The sequence below is a fragment of the Silene latifolia genome, chromosome 9 (assembly GCF_048544455.1).
Source record: "Silene latifolia isolate original U9 population chromosome 9, ASM4854445v1, whole genome shotgun sequence".
Classification (NCBI taxonomy): Eukaryota; Viridiplantae; Streptophyta; class Magnoliopsida; order Caryophyllales; family Caryophyllaceae; genus Silene; species Silene latifolia.
The window spans coordinates 103,189,730-103,207,433 of record NC_133534.1 but is presented as its reverse complement, the minus strand read 5'-3'; the positions used below and the strand labels follow the sequence as shown (position 1 = coordinate 103,207,433).

General features: G+C 38.1%; 1 protein-coding gene and 1 non-coding gene across 2 annotated transcripts; both read left to right on the top strand.

The window, feature by feature from the left end:
• The first annotated feature begins 381 nt into the window (after positions 1–381).
• LOC141601430 (uncharacterized) lies at positions 382–9,587 on the top strand. The gene is made up of 5 exons (XM_074421715.1): positions 382–502; positions 7,917–8,402; positions 8,898–8,982; positions 9,096–9,181; positions 9,313–9,587. Exons 1-5 carry the CDS (start codon positions 382–384, stop codon positions 9,585–9,587), a joined length of 1,053 nt encoding a protein of 350 aa, XP_074277816.1.
• Positions 9,588–12,403: 2,816 nt separating this feature from the next.
• On the top strand, positions 12,404–12,510 carry LOC141603756 (small nucleolar RNA R71). Its single transcript, XR_012525612.1, has one exon. It is a non-coding gene; the product is annotated as a small nucleolar RNA R71 (small nucleolar RNA).
• The last annotated feature ends 5,194 nt before the right edge of the window (positions 12,511–17,704 follow it).

The following is a 17,704-nucleotide window of genomic DNA, read 5'->3' as shown; positions in this document are numbered from 1 at the left end:
CCGGTTAAAGCTCGCCAAAGAGGTGCTATAGAATAGTTTTGGGGTCTAGATGTGCGGGTAGGCGAAACATCGAGACATAGAACACTATCAAATTCTACCAATGTCATCATCCGGGTTTCATTCTCAAGATGGAATTGCACACAAATTGTATTGTTTATAGTGGATATCTTTAGGAAGCTCAAAATCTCAAGAACCAAAGGTCTATAGGTGAGCTCATGCATATTGAACATAGAAGAAAGACCAAATAGCTCAAATAGTGCCTCGATTTGATGGTAGATGTCGAGTTTTCTCAAAGTGTCATGGCAAACAAATTTAGTAGGAAGAATATTCTTACCGAGTAAACAATGAAAGACAAGCCTTTGGACATCATTAACAAATTCAATGTTTGAGAATTCATTGAGTCTTGAGAGATCTACAACTTCTTCATTTTCTCTTCTTAGAGTGTTGAGGTGGGAAGTTGAGGAACTTCCAATCACTCTTTTAGCCCCCCTCGTTTCTCTAGGTAAGGACCTTGTTGGTCTCATCTTGAAATAGATCTTGAATTTGATTTATTGATGAGGATGTTCTTTGTAATTTGGGGTCCTTTTTGAAAACCCTAGGTTTTGGGGTTTTTTGAATTAGAGAGATAAGTTGATACTTTTGATGCGTTGTGGGTTATATGGGAGGGATTTTTATGTTTTATAGCGGAAGGAAGGAGTGAGGTGTCATGAAATGTGTGGTGGGGGGAGTTTATAAATGTCGAGAAAATAGAAGAGCTGGACGGCAGGGAGATGAGCGGGCCGTGCTCGGGACGCTCGGATCTGCGCTTCAGGAGACGAGCGGATCGAGCTCAGGACTGTCGGATCCTTAGTCAGAGTGAAATCCCAATTTTCGAATTAGCCAGGACGCACGGATTTTCACAGGGACGAGCGTCTTTGGCATGAGACGGGCGTCTTCTCATGGGGACGCTCGGATGCATAGTTAGTGCAGGTTCTCCAACTTCCAGGTACCCCAAGACGAGCGGATAGCACCCAGGACGCTTAGATTATGCCCAAGACGAGTGGATTGAGCAGAAGATGCTCGGATTGCCTGTGTTTCCCACGGACTCAGATCTGCCCGTGGGAGTTTCTGCTCCTTTTGGTTTCTTCCTCGTAATTTGATAAGAATGCTTCCCCACACTTGAATTACTAAATCCTTCATTCATCAAAAAGGGTTAGTGAACCTCCCTCACCTACTCTCATGTCAAAAATCATGCTTCTTATGGAAATGCAATAAAGTTAAAAATACAAGTGAGAAGAGAGTGTATTTATAAATGGTGGTTTCGAGAGGACTCCACCAAACTCTATTTCCTTGATGATTTTATCATGGAGGGGGAGGTCCGAGGTAGATGACCTCGACTTCTCCAATGAATGCTTCTTCATAATACGGTTTCAACCTTTGGCCATTGACTTTGAATTTGTTCCCATATTCTGACATTATCTCAAAGTCTCCATATTTTTCTATCTCGGTGATCACATAGGGACCCATCCAACTAGAATTCAACTTTCCGGGAAAAAGTCGTATCGGGAGTTAAATAGAAAGACTTTGTCTCCCTTGTGCAAGGCCTTTTGCTTGATTCTCTTATCATGAAGCAACTTTGTCCTTTCCTTATAGATCTTGGCATTCTCATAGGATTGTAGTCGGAATTCCTCCAACTCTTGGATTTGCATTATCCTCTTTTGGCCACTTAGCTTGAGATCAAGGTTGAGAGCTTTGATTGCCCAAAAAGCTTTGTATTCTAGCTCAATTGGCAAATGACATGCTTTCCCATAGTCAAGCTTGTAAGGGGAGGATCCTATGTGCGTCTTATAGGCTGTCGTATAAGCCCAAAGAGTATCATCAAGCTTCATACTCCAATCCTTACGAGTTTAATTAACAACCTTCTCAAGAATTTGTTTGATCTTTCTATTTGAAACTTCAACTTGACCGCTTGTTTGAGGATGATGTCCCAAGCCGGTTCTATGTTGAACACCATATTTTGCCAAAAGGGATGTAAGATTCTTTTCATGGAAATGTGTCCCTCCATCACTAATGATTGCCCTAGGAACTCCAAATCTTGGAAAGATAATTTTCTTGAGGAGTTTAGTGACCGTTTTGGCGTCATCGGTTGGAGTAGCAATTGCTTCTACCCACTTTGATACATAATCAACGGCTACAAGAATGTACTTGTTTCCTTGAGATGATACAAATGATCCTTGGTAGTAAATTCCCCATACATCGAAAATTTCTACCTCCAATATTCCTCGTTGTGGCATCTCATTTCTCCAAGAAATGTTCCCGGTTCGTTGGCAAGGATCACAATGAAGAATAAATTCTCTAGAATCTTCAAACATGGTAGGCCAAAAGAAGCCCGATTGAAGGACTTTAGCAATAGTTCTTCGTGCTCCATGATGTCCTCCATATGGTGATGCATGGCATCCCTCCAAAACACCTTGAACTTCCTATTGTGGTATGCATCTTCGGTAAAGTCCATCACTACATTCCTTGTAAAGATTGAGATCATCCCAAAAGTACCTCTTTACTTCAAACAAGAATCTCTTCCTTTGATTGTAATTCAAATTTGGAGGAAGGACTCCTCCCACAATGTAGTTAGCATAGTCGGCAAACCACACCATGGTTTGCCGCTCAAGGTGTGATTGGATGGCCATTAAGATATCATCAGGGAAAGAGTCATTGATCGGTGTTTCTCCCTCATCACTATGGAATCGAATTCTTGCCAAGTGGTCCGCTACCACATTCTCGGCTCCCGTTTTATCTCTTATCTCTAAATCAAATTCTTGGTGTAGCAAAATCCATCTAAACAATCTTGGTTTTGCTTCTTTCTTTATCAAGAGATATCTAAGAGCACGATGATCCGAGAAAATAATCACTTTCGATCCAAGCAAATAGGAACGAAATTTATCTAAGGCATAGACAATGGCAAGGAGTTCCTTCTCGGTGGTATCGTAGCTCACTTGTGCGGAGTCAAGAGTCTTTCTTCTGTAATAGATAGCATGTGAAGCCTTTCCTACCCGTTGGCCAAGAACCGCTCCAACGTCGTAGTTACTTGCATCGCATATGATCTCAAACGGTAATTCCCAATTTGGTGGGTGGATGATTGGTGCCGAGATAAGTGCTTCCTTGATTCTATTAAAAGCTTCAATACACTCATCAGTGAATTGGAATTGGGCATCTTTAAGCAGAAGTTGAGTGAGGGGTTTCGCCATTTTTGGAAAATCTTTTATGAAACGGCGATAAAAACCCGCGTGACCAAGAAAGCTTCTCACCCCCGTAACATTCACGGGAGGTGGGAGTTTCTCTATCACCTCAACCTTGGCTTTGTCAACTTCGATGCCCTTTTCCGAGATTAAATGACCCAAAACAATACCTTCATTGACCATGAAGTGACACTTTTCCCAATTCAAAACAAGACTAACATCTTCACATTTTTGCAATACAAGAGAAAGATTATGCAAGCATGAGTCAAAGTCTTTTCCATAAACACTAAAATCGTCCATAAAAACTTCCATTATGGTTTCTAGATAATCGGAGAAAACACTCATCATGCATCTTTGGAACGTAACAGGGGCATTACATAGCCCGAAAGGCATTCTCCTATACGCAAAAGTACCGTAAGGGCATGTGAAAGTGGTCTTGTGTTGGTCATCCAGGTCTATCGGGATTTAGAAGAATCCCGAGTACCCGAGGTAGCAAAAGAATTTGTTAGAGGCTAACCTCTCACGCATTTGGTCAATGAATGGTAGGGGGAAATAATCCTTTCTTGTTGCGGAATTCAATTTACGATAGTCAATACACATACGCCAACCGGTGATCTTCTTTGTGGGTGTTAGCTCATTCTTATCATTTGTTACCACCGTGGTACCTCCTTTCTTAGGTACCACTTGAACGGGGCTAACCCACAAATAATCCGATATAGGATATATGATTCCCGCATCAACTAATTTCATAACCTCCGCTTTTACAACTTCTTGCATGTGGGGGTCGAATCTTCTTTGGGATTGGATTGTAGGCCTATGGTCTTCTTCTAGATGAATTCTATACATGAAAAAATTGGGACTTATCCCCTTAAGGTCATATAGACTATAACCTATAGCCTTTTCATGTTGTTTTAACACATTAAGCAAACTTTCCATTTGGTTCTCATCAAGTTTATCATTAACAATCACGGGTTTAGTTTTAAATTCATCAAGGTAAGCATATTTCAAATTTGGGGGAAGGGGTTTTAGAGTTGAGGTTGGTACCTCACTTTCCTCCATTGAGGGTTCATTAAGGATTTGCTCCATTTCCATTATACATTCCATTCTCATGGCATATTCGACTTGTTCTTCAAGTTCATCAACCTCATCATACTCAAATTCCATGACAAATTCATTTAGCTCCTCGGCTTGTATGGTATGATCTTCTATTGCTTGTTCTTCCTTAGTGGATTGGGATGCTTCCTCAAGAATGTCATGTATCAATACAGATTACTCATAAGTAAGTTCTTTGTTGGCTAGAGTGGCCTCAAGGAGATCTACTTCCAATTCCCAATGCTTATTTTTGGTCGCACTTGTTTCGAAGGCTTCCAATTCTTGCAAAGGGTCTTTGATTAAAGGGATCCTCATGTGGTCCTCAACAAAACAATCTATAATATCCATCTTGCAAAGTACACTAAGAAAAAAAGGTGAGAAGTACCTTGAGGAGTTTTACTTCCCCAAGTTAAAGAAAGAGACAACTAAAAACAATTAATGAAAATCAAATCAAGTTAACACCGTCCCCGACAACGGCGCCGTTTTTGGTTTAGAGGTTCAAACTCGTCTTCAAAAGTTACCTAACCAAAACAATATTTATAACTTCACCAACTACTCTTAGTAAAGAGGCAAATAAAGGTCAGATCCCAAGGGACGGGTATTGATGTAGGATTTTCAATTGTAAATGGTCGTGTCTTAGGGTATCACAATTTGGGGTTGAGGTCGGAGATCAACTAAAACTAATCAACAATAAAAACAAAGCAAGGTAAATTAAATGAAGGTGTAAACAATTGATTAAAAGCACTAGGGTATCATGGGTTCATAAGGGATTCATGGGGGTTGATCATACGAACATGTTCTCTACTAGATGCAAGCACTTATTGTTTTGATGGGATCGAGTTAGTGTATATCTTACAATCCCTAGGAAGATTTAGGTCCCGGAGCCGAATCATCTAGATTGTACAACACCTACAAGTCGAATTAGTCTCCTCCTATTCAACTTCTATGCATGGTCAAATGAGGCTCGAGTTGGTTTATGTCTTACAAGCCTCATTGATAAGATAAGTGATGGGTAAAAAAAAATGCAAGGATACATAGGCTCGCATTTCATCAAACATAACATGTGCATAAGTTGAAATCACAAAAAGCAAGCAAATTAATTATGAAAACATATTAGATTAAGCATGAATTCATTCCCCATGTTGGTTTCTCCTAATTACCCATTAACCCTAGCTAAAGAAACTACTCACTCATTATCAAGTTTAACATGCTAACAAGGTTGTCAATCACATTAACAAGGCAAAACATGATGAATGAATGAAAATGATTAACAAGAATTAAATCAAGGATTAAGAGAATTATACCTATGGAGATTCCAAAATAATAATGCAAAGAATAATAGAAGTACTTGATGATTGATGGAAGGTTGTCAATCTCCCAATAAACTCAAATGATCTTCTAATTACCCAAAATAAAAGATGAACAATAGAGAAATTAAGGAAAGAATAAGTATTGAGATTTGTATTAAGACTAGATTAAGAGTTGATTACAAGATTAAGGAATGATTAAAACTTAATTAAAAAGGTATTAAGAGAGCATGTTAATATAAGTAGCACAATGGGCTATTTATACTAAAGATTAGGTACACAAATTAGGGTAACTAAGGGCTTAATTGACTATTAAGTTCTTAAGAAAAGTTGAGGAAATGCTCCTCTCCAAGGAAATGAGCATTTCCGTTTTGCTAGTCTTGGCACGGGACGAGCGTCTTCAGAATAGGCACAGGCTCTCTGGACTGTGATCCGAGCGGATTGTCAGGGGAGACGCTCAAATCTTCTTGCTTCAGGACGAGCGTCTTCAGCACGGGACGCTCGGATGGTGGTGAAGGGAGACGCTCGGATCGTCCGTGATCCGCTTGGATCCCATGGCAGACAACTTTTCTTCTTTTCTTCCTTCATAATCCACGAGGATCAATCCGGGGATGCAAGGATCCTTTCGTATTGCCCAATCTACTTCATTATCTACATAGACCATCTAGTATTGTCTTCTCCTTGATGCTTGGTCATTAGGTGCGATCCATTTAGCTCCATTTTGCCATGAAAACGCAAGGCTATCACTTATTTCCTACCAAAAGCGACAATCCTCAAACAGTATGCGAAATGTGAAGCTAAAGATAGTAAATGACCCAATTATGCACCAAAAAGCATAGGAACGAGGTAAATTCGGGGACTAAAGTGTGCTCAAATATGAGTCATATCACAAGCTAAAGCATATTGAGTTAACTGAACTTCAACAAAGGGCAAAGATTACGCATATTCAAGATTTTAGTAGCAGTTCGAAGTATTTCTTGTTAGAAAATATTAATCTCATTAATTTGACATATTCATATATGTGAGAAATTATTTAGTCATAAAATAGTTACAAATCTTATGTATGCAAACTAAATAAGAAGAGATAAGAAAATCGATTTCTCACCATCTAAATTTCGGTCATTTGTGGGCACCAACAAGATCTCCTTCTTGTTAGTTCTTGAGCTTTCCAACAATGGATGAACAAGATTCAAGTTTAGAATCTCTCCCAAAAGCATATACCCAAGGAAACTTCTTAAAGACTAAAATAATATGATCTAGTATTAGGATTAGTCTTACTTCAAATTTTGACAGAAAAATATTAATTTGTTGTCCTCTATTTCGGTTAAGAGGAGAAGAGATTAGTGAGTTTTATTTCTCTAGGATTTTCACAAATAGTAGAGAGTTTTTATCTATTTCTTTCTTACTCTAGAAATTATAGATTTTGAATGAATAATAATTAAAGAGAAAACCCCTTCTCTTTTTCTTTTGTTTTGGCCGAAAAAGGGGCTTGGGTAGGTTGCCCAATATTTTTCATTTTTACTCTTCACAAGAGACTAGGCATGAAACCCTAGTTATAGGTTTGTTCTTCTCAAGATGTCTAGTCTTGCATGCCTACAACCTAGGGTTATGATTGTGTCTCCATTAAAATATAAACAACACAATATAAACTATATACTCCAACCCTTATTTTTGGTATATGCATAAAATGGAGAATCCATTTTATTTTTGTCATTTGTCAAATTGTGACAAATGTGACATGTTACTTGACATGTGAATTTGTATTGTATTTTTAACATATTAAAAATCAACATACTCATAAAATATGTCATTTACAAAATCGACTAGTAATTCGCAATTACTTGTACCAAAACGGTTTATCAAATTATAAATTACAACGTCTTGTATTTATAATAAATTATTCATTCAATTTCAATTCCAAATTGTTTCGTAAACAATAATTTTATCTAAGTAATAAAACAATTCAATTACTTAGACCGTATCTAATATAATCGAATTACAATGAGACACGTTAATTTTACTCACAAAATCATCCGTCAATTTTAAGCAATTTAATTAACTCGTACCGGCATACGATTAATTAAATAATCAATTAAGAGTATTTCCCTATAGGTATGACCTAAGGGGATCAACTGATCACCACCGTCGCACGACAGTAATGTCAAACTCTAGTCAGCCAATCATTATCGATATGTGTGGACCAGTTGACTGTAAAAATATTACATCCCACATGTATTCTAAAAAATGAGATTTAAACATGTGATCATCATGATCAACAGTTGTGATCGCATTATTATTGCAGGACACATATTCCAACATTTCTTTTTTAAGATCTCAGAGAGACAACAACAACAAGTTATTGGAGTTATTCAAGATATTTATGGTACTACTCAGATTGGAGTGGAAAATGTGAGCTCTGCTTTTCAGGACTATTACAGAAACTTATTGGGGCCCTCTATGCCGGTAACTCCTTTAGATAAAACTTATGTGAAAACTGGAGCTATTGTCTCTGCTGAGGGCCATGCTATGCTGACTAGAAATTTTACCAAAGAGGAAATTAAACAAATAGTTTTCAGTACGGATTCTAACAGTAGTCCATGCATCGATGGTTTTTCTGCTGGGTTTTTCAAGTCACCTTGGAATATTATTGAAAAAGATTTTTGTATTGCTGTTCAAAATTTTTTGAGGAGTGGGCATATGTCTAAGCAAGCTAATTCCACTCTTATAACCTTAATACCTAAAAAACAAGTCCCCTCTTCTGTCATTGACTTCAGGCCCATCTCCTATTGTACATTGTTCTACAAAATAGTTAGCAAACTCCTTGCTACTAGATTACAATCTGTTTTACCCAACCTCATTGGGGAAGAAAAAACTGCTTTATTAAAGGGAGAAGTATTTTTGAGAATATCATGTTGGCTCAAAGTGTGGTTAGAGGATATGCTAGGAAGAATATCTCACCTGGGTGCCTTATTATGTTTGATGTAAGGAAAGCTTTTGATTCCTTACAATGGTCTTTTGTGGCTGACATGATGGATTCCTTTGGCTTTCCTAAGCAGTTTATAGAGTAGATCCTGGGTTGTGTTACAAGTACTTGGTTTTCTCTCAAACTTAATGGTGATATTACTGGTTTATTCCAAGGGCAAAGTGGCCTGTCTATCCCCTTACCTTTTTGTTCTAAGCATCGAAATTCTATCTAGGTAATTTAGGGTTCTCTACTCACAATATCTGGTTTCTTACCACCTTAAGTGTAGCAAGTTAAACCTAACTCATTTAGTTTTTGCAGATGACCTTATGATTTACATTAGAGGTGATGTTCCATCTGTAAAAGCACTTCATACTGCTTTATTAGACTTTGCTAATATCTCTTGGTTACATGCTAATGTTGACAAGACCAACATTTACTTTGTGGTCTTTCTGAGACTTGATTTTCTATACGGACATTCCCATTCAGATATCTGGGGGTTCTTTTAAATTCTTCCAGGATTACTCTGGATATGTTTCATAGTCTTATCACTAAGGTTCATAATGCTGTTCAACATTGGTCTTCAAAGCTTTTATCATATGCTGGCATGGCTTAATTAATCAATTCTGTGGTTTTTGGATTGGAGAGTTATTGGGGGTCATGTATTCTTTTCCCTCAGGATATTCTTAGGAAACTTAACAAACTTTGTAAAATTTCTTTTGGGGCATTCTTGTAGGGAAGAGGAAACATGTGTTTAAAAAGTGGCAACAAATTTGCTCCCCTTGGGCTTCAGGAGGATTTAACATTAAGAACATTGCAATTTGGAACCACTTCCTTCTTGTGAAATGGCTTTGGGTCCTCTCTTCTGCTGATTCTAACCTGTTGGCTAAATGGGTTAAAGCTTATATCTTTAAAGATAAGGATATTTGGTCCATCTTAGTCAAGGATCATTATGTTTCAAGGCTTAAGGGTATTCTCACTCTCAGGGACCTTCTTACTGATCAGACATGAGGGGTTTAGCAGGCATCTTCCTTGATTTATACTTGGGTAGCTGGTAGCAGATTTCAGCTCATAGGTGTCTATGACTTTCTCAGCAATGCTGCCTTAGCAAGTCCCTGGGTAGATGGCCTAAATCACTCCAAAATTATCCTTAGTCACAAGATTATCCCTTCTATGGTAGTCCAGAACCAATTAGCTACTGTGGATAACTTACAAGCACGAGGTTTCCATATGGTAAACAGGTGCAGCTTATGTGAGCAAAATGCAGAGACTCACTCTCACCTTTTTTCTATAGTTATTTGTCTAAAGAAATCTGGCATTTTTCGAGAGTGTTTCAGCTTAGAGGATGAGCTGGTTGGGTGTCAATCTTTAGGGGGGAAAAGACATGGGAGAGTAGCTTCGTTCATTCCAATGCTCCTTGGCAGCCACGGTTCACCAGATTTGGCTTGAGAGGAATGCTCATATTTTCAGTCAAAAGGCAATAGCTGTTGATGCCATTATCAATAGGATCAAGTTCCTCGTTTCTGTTAGGATGCTTATGTATACTAAGAATCACACTCATATTGTTAGTTTTCTTTGTCAATAGTGATTTTTTTGCTTTTTAGTGGCATTTCTAAGTGGATAGCTTTTGTAAATTGTAATTTCTTTAAAAAACAATTTGAATGGAATGATAATCTTTTGCAAAAAAAAAAAATAAACTCAGCTACAACTAATCGACATAACAGTGATGACTCCGCCCGTCCATGTCCCGTGAGCTATCATAACATCCATCACCTGCTAGTCAACTGCTTACCATCCCCGAATGGATCACCACAGTTTTGAAAACATAAAACGGGGTCAGTAAATTGTTTAACCAAATCAATGTATAGAGCGGAAACAAATATAACAACACAATCTATCGATCTCCAACTCCAACAATCACCAATCACTAACTACACACTAAAGTGTGTAGCCCTGCTAGGTTACCCATCGCAACAGGTAACCTTCACCGCCAGAGGGGGACCGCATCCTTGCCCACCAGATCCTTTCTCATCGCAACGAGCGATCCCAGCTCCGTATTGTGCACATCCCCCTTATGACGAGAGTCACAAGGGGCGAACAAGGGTATGGAACCATCTCCCGACATAATTCCACAACAATTATCCAACCAACCAATCTCCATCAATTCTAACCAACGATCACATGCCAACAATCAATTATAAACAATCAATTAAATTACACAACCAACTTAGTATGAAACCCTACTTTATTTGTAATCTAAATAAATCACAATAACAAATCATAAAGGCTCCTCTACGAACTCGTCACCTATAAACACATCATACAATCCAAATCTGACCTAAACCCCCCAACAAATCTGATTAAGGTTTAACAAAATTAGCAAATCAACAAAAGAACAACCTAGAGATCTTACCCAACTACTGACGATCGCAACGATGTAAAAATCCCCAAAAGATAAAAACCCTAGCCTTGATTTGATGGTAAAACATGGAGAGTTGGTGAACGTCGTTGAAATTTATGAGAACCTTTTTGAGAAATAAAGTAAAATGAAATGAATCTGCTGTTTTAGCTTTAAAAACCTCTCCCATCCTTTACGATCAAACTGTAATAAAAATCCGTAAATAAACCAACACTCGATCGAGTACCAGACGTAGTCGGTCGAGTACCCCCTAATCGGTCGAGTACCCACAAAACAGAATGTACTCCAGAATAAACATACAACCTACTCAGTCGAGTACCCCCTATTCGATCGAGTACTCTAAGACCACAAACGTATTACTGTCTTCCCTCCTTAAAATGATTTTCATCCCCGAAGATCAAACCCAGCCTGTAAAACATGTACACATAACACTCCACCGTCCAACACCACTCAACTCTCTTCCCCCGTTCTCGACACTAACTCCACTAACTATGCCTACCTCCACAACGTGGCCCATGATATCATATCAACTATAGCGTAGCCTCTTGACACTAACTCCATAATACTACCGAATACCAAACACAAATGCCGCTAACTCCGTCTCACTAACATATTATCCACTAGCAAATCCAATATCAAGACAATCCACCAAGCGAGATCACTCACCAAAATGGAATGTTACATTCTACCACCCTTAAAATGAACCTTGTCCTCGAAGTTTACACACAGTCATAATCGACATACTACTAAAAGCACTGCCATTACCTTTAATAATATCAACAACAACACAAATCCAATCTTTATTCTACACAAAGACTCAAATTTCCAAATATACTGCAACATGCATAGTCATAATCGACATACTACTACAAACATACACATTTTGGCTTTTGTATGAGAAGTTTGGGTGAAATTTGGTGTCTTCATTGTAATACTTGGAGTAAGGGGTGCCATTCTTGTATGCTTGGAAAGCATGCACTTGCTCACTTGTGCCCCTACACTCTTGTTGATCATGACCCAAAGTTCCACAACTCTCACACATTCCATTTGGGATAGAAGAGGTTGCCACCATGGCATTGACATGTTGATGTTGCTTGGATGATTGATAGCCTTCATTCATCTTAGCTATGGCCTTGTCAAATTTCAAGTGTATTGTGTTAATATGGGAGCTTAGTTGGGCACCTAAATCGGCACTCAATTGTGTGATGGAATCAACTTCATGTCTCCCTCCCCTTGTAGATTTTCTTGGCCTACTATATGGAGAGTTATGAACCGCCATCTCCTCTATCTTTGCCCAAATTTGGTTGTCATCAACCTCGGTAAATCTTCTATTAGAACCCATGTTGAGCACTTTCCTTGCATCTTCTTACAACCCATTCCAAAATGTTGGACTAGAAACCATTTGCTTAGTCCATGATGAGGACAAGAGCGACATGTATCCTTGAATATTTCCCAAGCCTCATATAGAGACTCTTCATCTCTTTGCTTGAACCCGGTGATTTGGGCTCTTAATATGTTGGTCTTCTCCGGAGGGTAGAACTTCTTGTAGAAGGCAAGTGCTAACTTCTTCCATGAATTAATACCAAGAGTGGCCTTGTCTAGGCTCTTCAACCATTGTCTTACGGGTTCCGATAAAGGAAAAAGGAAACAATACCCATGAATTTGGTCTTGAGTTACCCCCATTTGGGAAATTGCATCACAACAGTCACAAAAAGTGTCCATGTGTAGATGAGGATCCTCACAAGGCATCCCTCCAAATTGACTTCTCTCAACTAATTGTATGAATGCGAATTTGGCAATGAAGGTGTTGGAATACCATTTGGTAGGTTCTCCTCGGTTGGTACGGAATGAGATGAAAATTTAGGCATTGTAGTTTGATTTTGTGGTTGGTTTGGAATTGGGTTTTCCACTCCTTGTCTTGCAAAAGGGTTAATAAACTCAACACTATCCGATTGAACAATACCAATGTCCACAAGTTCTCCAATAACCACAATTGTTGAACTTCCTCTAACAATTCTTCTAATATTCGTCAAAGTTCTTTCAATCTCGGGATCAATAGGCAAAGGTTCGCCTTGAGATCTCCTAGACATGCAAAAATCAAACAACTATAAACCAATTAAAACTTCCTTGAGGAGTTTTACTTCCCCAATATTAAGAAAGACACAACTAAAAACAACAAATGATAACAAGTCAATTGAACACCGTCCCCGGCAACGGCGCAATTTTGATGAGGGTTTGGAATCATCGTCTATTCCCCCTATGAAACACTATTTATAATCTCAACAAACTACTCTTAGTGGAGTGGTAAGTAAAGGTCAGATCCCATGGGATAGGTATTGGATTAAGTTATCGATTGTAGAAAGTTATGTCTTAGGGTGTCACAATTTGGGTTGAGTTTGAGGTTTGCAATCTAAACTACTTAAAAAAGGAAATGTAAACACTTGAAAGTAAACCAAAGCAAGAAAATGAGGTTATAAACAATTAATTAAGGCACTAGGGTGTCATGGGTTCTGGTGCGGTCGAGAACTCGTCGTCAAAAGCTACCTAACCAAAACAATATTTATAACTTCACAAACTACTCTTTGCAAAGAGGCAAGTAAAGGTCGGATCCCAAGGGACGGGTATTGATGTAGGATTTTAAATTGCAATTGGTTGTGTCTTTGGGTATCACAATTTGGGTTGAGATAGGAGATCAACTAAACTAATCAACAATATAAAAGTAAAGTAATGAAAACATGCAAGATGATTAAAGTGAGATGTAAATAATTGATTAAAAGCACTAGGGTGATATGGGTTCATAGGGGATTCATGGGTGTTGATCATACAAACATGTTCTCTACTAGATACAAGAACTTATTATTGTGATGGGATCGAGTTGGTGTATAAACTTACAATCGCTAAGAAGGTTTGGGTCCCGGAGCCGAATCGATTAGATTGTACAACACCTAAAAATCGACTTAGTCCTTCCTATTCAACTATATGCATGGTCTAATGAGACTCGAGTTGGTGTATAAGCTTACAAGTCTAATTGAAAATATAGGTGATGGGTAAAAAATACAAGGATTCATAGGCTCGCATTTCATCAAACATAACATGTGCATAAGTTGAAATCACAATAAGCAAGCAAATTAATTATGAAAACATATTAGATTAAGCATGAATCAATCCCCATGTTGGTTTCCCCTAATTCCCCATTAACCCTAGCTAAGGAAACTACTCACTCATTATCAAGTTTAACATGCTAACAAGGTTGTCAATCAGACTAGCAAAGAAAAACATGATGAATAAATGAAAATGATTAACAATAATTAAACAAGGTTAAGAGAGAATTATACTTATGAAGATGATTCCAAATAATAAAGCAAAGAATAATAGAAGTACTTGATGATTGATGGAAGGTTGTCAATCCTCCAAATAAACCCAAATAATCTTCTAATTACCGAAAATAAACGAAAAACAATAGAGAAATTAAGGAAAGATTAATATTGAGAATTGTATTAAGACTTGATTAAGAATGGATTACAACTTAATTAATAGAGTATTAAGGAATCATAAGACTTGATTAGGAATTGATGCTAATCTAGGTAGTACAATGGGGTATTTATATTAAAGATTAAGAACAAGGGTAAGGGTTACTAAGGGCTTAAATGACTATTAAGTCTTTAAGAAAAGTTTAGCAAATGCTTGTCTCGAAGGAAATGAGCATATCCGTCATGCTAGTCTTGCAATGATCCGTGCGTCATGAGATGTGGCACGGGCTCTCTGACCTATGATCCGAGCGGATTGCCTGGAAGACGCTCGGATCCCTTAGCTGTAAGACGCTCGTCTTGGCCTAGAGACGCTCGGATGGTGGTGAAGGGAGACGCTTGGATCGTGCCTGATCCGCTCGGATTCCTTTGCAGACAGCTTCTCTTCTTTTCTTCCTTCATAATCCGCGAGGATCATTTCGGGGATGCAGGGATCCTTTTATCATTGCTCATTTTACTTTATTATCTACATAGGCCTTCTAGTGATGTCTTCTCTTTGACGCTTGCTCATTAGATGCGATCAATTTAGCTCCATTTCACCATGTAAATGCAAGGTTAGCACTCCTTTCCTACCAAGGGGACAAAACCTCAAAGAATAGGCAAAATGGGAAACTAAAGATAGTAAATGACCTAATTATACACTATAAAACATAGGAAAGAGGTTAATCCGGCGACTAAATGTGCTCAAATATGAGTCACATCAAACATCCCCAAACCGAACCTTTGCTCGTTCCGAGTAAAGAGGTGACCAAAACTAGGACCTTTATTTAAACTAACCTACTAATATAGCCGATGTGAGACAATTAGCAGGTCTCACTCCGCCCCTTCAATTCACAACAAGACAACCATGAGGTATGATGCCTTCTTGGAAGGCAAGGCGGGGCTTGCCAAAATGGCGATACATCCAAGCATTAAAGCACACAAAACAAATAATGGATGCATCTACAAAAATGAATAGCCACTTTCCTCATCTAAGTGGCAGAAATTATCTACAAGGGAAGCAATCTAAGGGTACACACTCCACCATAGATATGGTTTCTTCAAACTACTAAGCCTAGAAGGATACCAATAAATCACCTCCAAGTTGTATCAAGCTAGGGTACCTTTGTCCTCAATTGTTAAATGCATTCGTCAAAAGTAGACTCCCTATATTGTTAGAAACACTGGAGGATCGCGGAATTCCCTTTCTTGCCTATACAAGAATAACGGTCGTCCCCTCTCTACCATGCACAAAAGTTGATTCGATGGATAAAGGGATCATTTGTATTTGAGTTTCATATGGGAGTTTGATTTTGTTGTTTTTTCTCCCAATTTCTTGTGGCATTTGACATTTGAGAACATATTCTTTTTTGCCATTTCTTTTGATGTTTGGCATTTCAATAAGGACAACTTTCAACTTTTTGCATTTTATTTTGAACATTTTCAAAGCTACCCCATTTGTAGTGAGTGTGCTTATATTTGAAGCATAGGAGTTTTCATTTTTGTTACTCCTCTTCTCTTTTGATGCAATTGCAAACTTTTTGACATTTCATTTCAATGCTTGAACTTAAAATTGAACAATTTTTATGCCCATTTCCTTTTTGATTGAAGCGTATACGGAGCGAAAGACTTAATTGTGGATTCAAGTGAGACAGAAGATCCGAATGCACTAGGTGCAACCCGACCAGATCGTGTCACTAGATGCGTTATTGGGCGAAGCGGAAGTCTTTTTTGTTTGTTTTTGTTTTTCTTTGGTGCAAGAATAAAAGGATATTTACTTCGATTTCTTGTGAAGAGATCGAACCAATGGGATATTTGCTATCACTAGACCTATAGCGATAACAATGGGGAATTACTCGAAAACGCGTCAAGTAATTCAACTTAAACCGCGGAGCGCGTCCTTAGTTCAAGGCAAGACTCGAAAGCATCGACTCTTTGAAAAGATTGAAACACAAGTTTCTCTCTCTAAAAGGTTTTTCTTAATTCTTTGATGATTACAAATGAGGAGGCTAGGTCCTTTATATAGGACAAAAGCCTTGGCCTCCAAGCAAGCATTTAATGCTAGTTTGTAAGTTCTAGGATGAATGAACACATAGAACTTACAACTAGACCCTTTTGTCAACTTTTATTCAAACTAGGTTGAAAATGCAAAAATCTAAAATTGGATTCTCCCCCCTTGGTGCCGCCATATTTCGGCTCTTTCACTTGCTCCCACACGGCATCCCTCTTGTTCCCACACAGCATCAAGGTTCTTGCGGGTCTTGAGCCACAATCGCATATATTTCCGTTTCTTTACTTGAGCCCATCCAATTGTTTTTGTGCATAAATAATGTATTACTTGGGCTTGGTCTTGCTTGGTCCTCTAAGTTGAGCACAACCTCTTCTATTGGGTCTATATCCGCATCATCTTTGGGGCTTATTTGGACTGAATTTATTCGTGATTCCCGCTAAAATTTATTAGAATTTTTAGCCCACCTCTATACGCATCATTGATGAAAAAATGTGGAAGAATATGGAAGATGGTTGCATGGTATCAAGGGTCACCTTGGAATAAATGGTAGCCAATGAGTTATCACACCACAAGGTACTCTTGACTAGGCCTTTATCCATGGGTCAAAGGATACTAGCTTGACACATCCTAGGGTGTTTTAGAAGCATTCTAATGAGCAAAGTATTAAGAAAAAAAAGTATCTACAAGGGCCTTATATGCTCTTGTCAAGCTTCCCAAATAGACATTTTCACAAAATTTTCCTACCATGCAACTACATGCCATGATGCAAATAAAATATATACAACTATAATGCATATGCTTCTACCAACTAGTATGTCATATAATCTAAATGCAATCCTATAATCACATTGTTCATACCGCATCAATCAAAATAAAGCCACATAGTCATTAACATAAAGAGGAAAAAGGAGATTAGAAAGATCATACCATGCGGTCTACACTAAAAAAGGAATGAACATATTTTTGGGTTTTTTAATTTTTCAATTTTTTATGGTTTTTATGATCATTAAATAAAAAGACATGTTTTTGTATTTTTCAAAAATTTTCAATTTTTATCATTTTTGTTTTAAGAGTCATGTTAGAATTTCCCATCCCCACACTAGTATGGGCATTGTCCTCAATGGCTAATACGATAGGAAATTATGCAAGTTATACGTGAATGCATGATTTCTACACTAAATGCAAACTATAT

Excerpts from the sequence above, each read along its gene's own strand:
- LOC141601430 (XM_074421715.1), top strand. The coding sequence starts at position 382 with ATGTTTGAGAATTCATTGAGTCTTGAGAGATCTACAACTTCTTCATTT. Across the intron at positions 8,403-8,897 it reads CTTCAGGCCCATCTCCTATT|ATGACCTTATGATTTACATT; the intron begins GTACATTGTTCT and ends TAGTTTTTGCAG. Across the intron at positions 9,182-9,312 it reads AAAGCTTTTATCATATGCTG|GGAAGAGGAAACATGTGTTT; the intron begins GCATGGCTTAAT and ends GCATTCTTGTAG.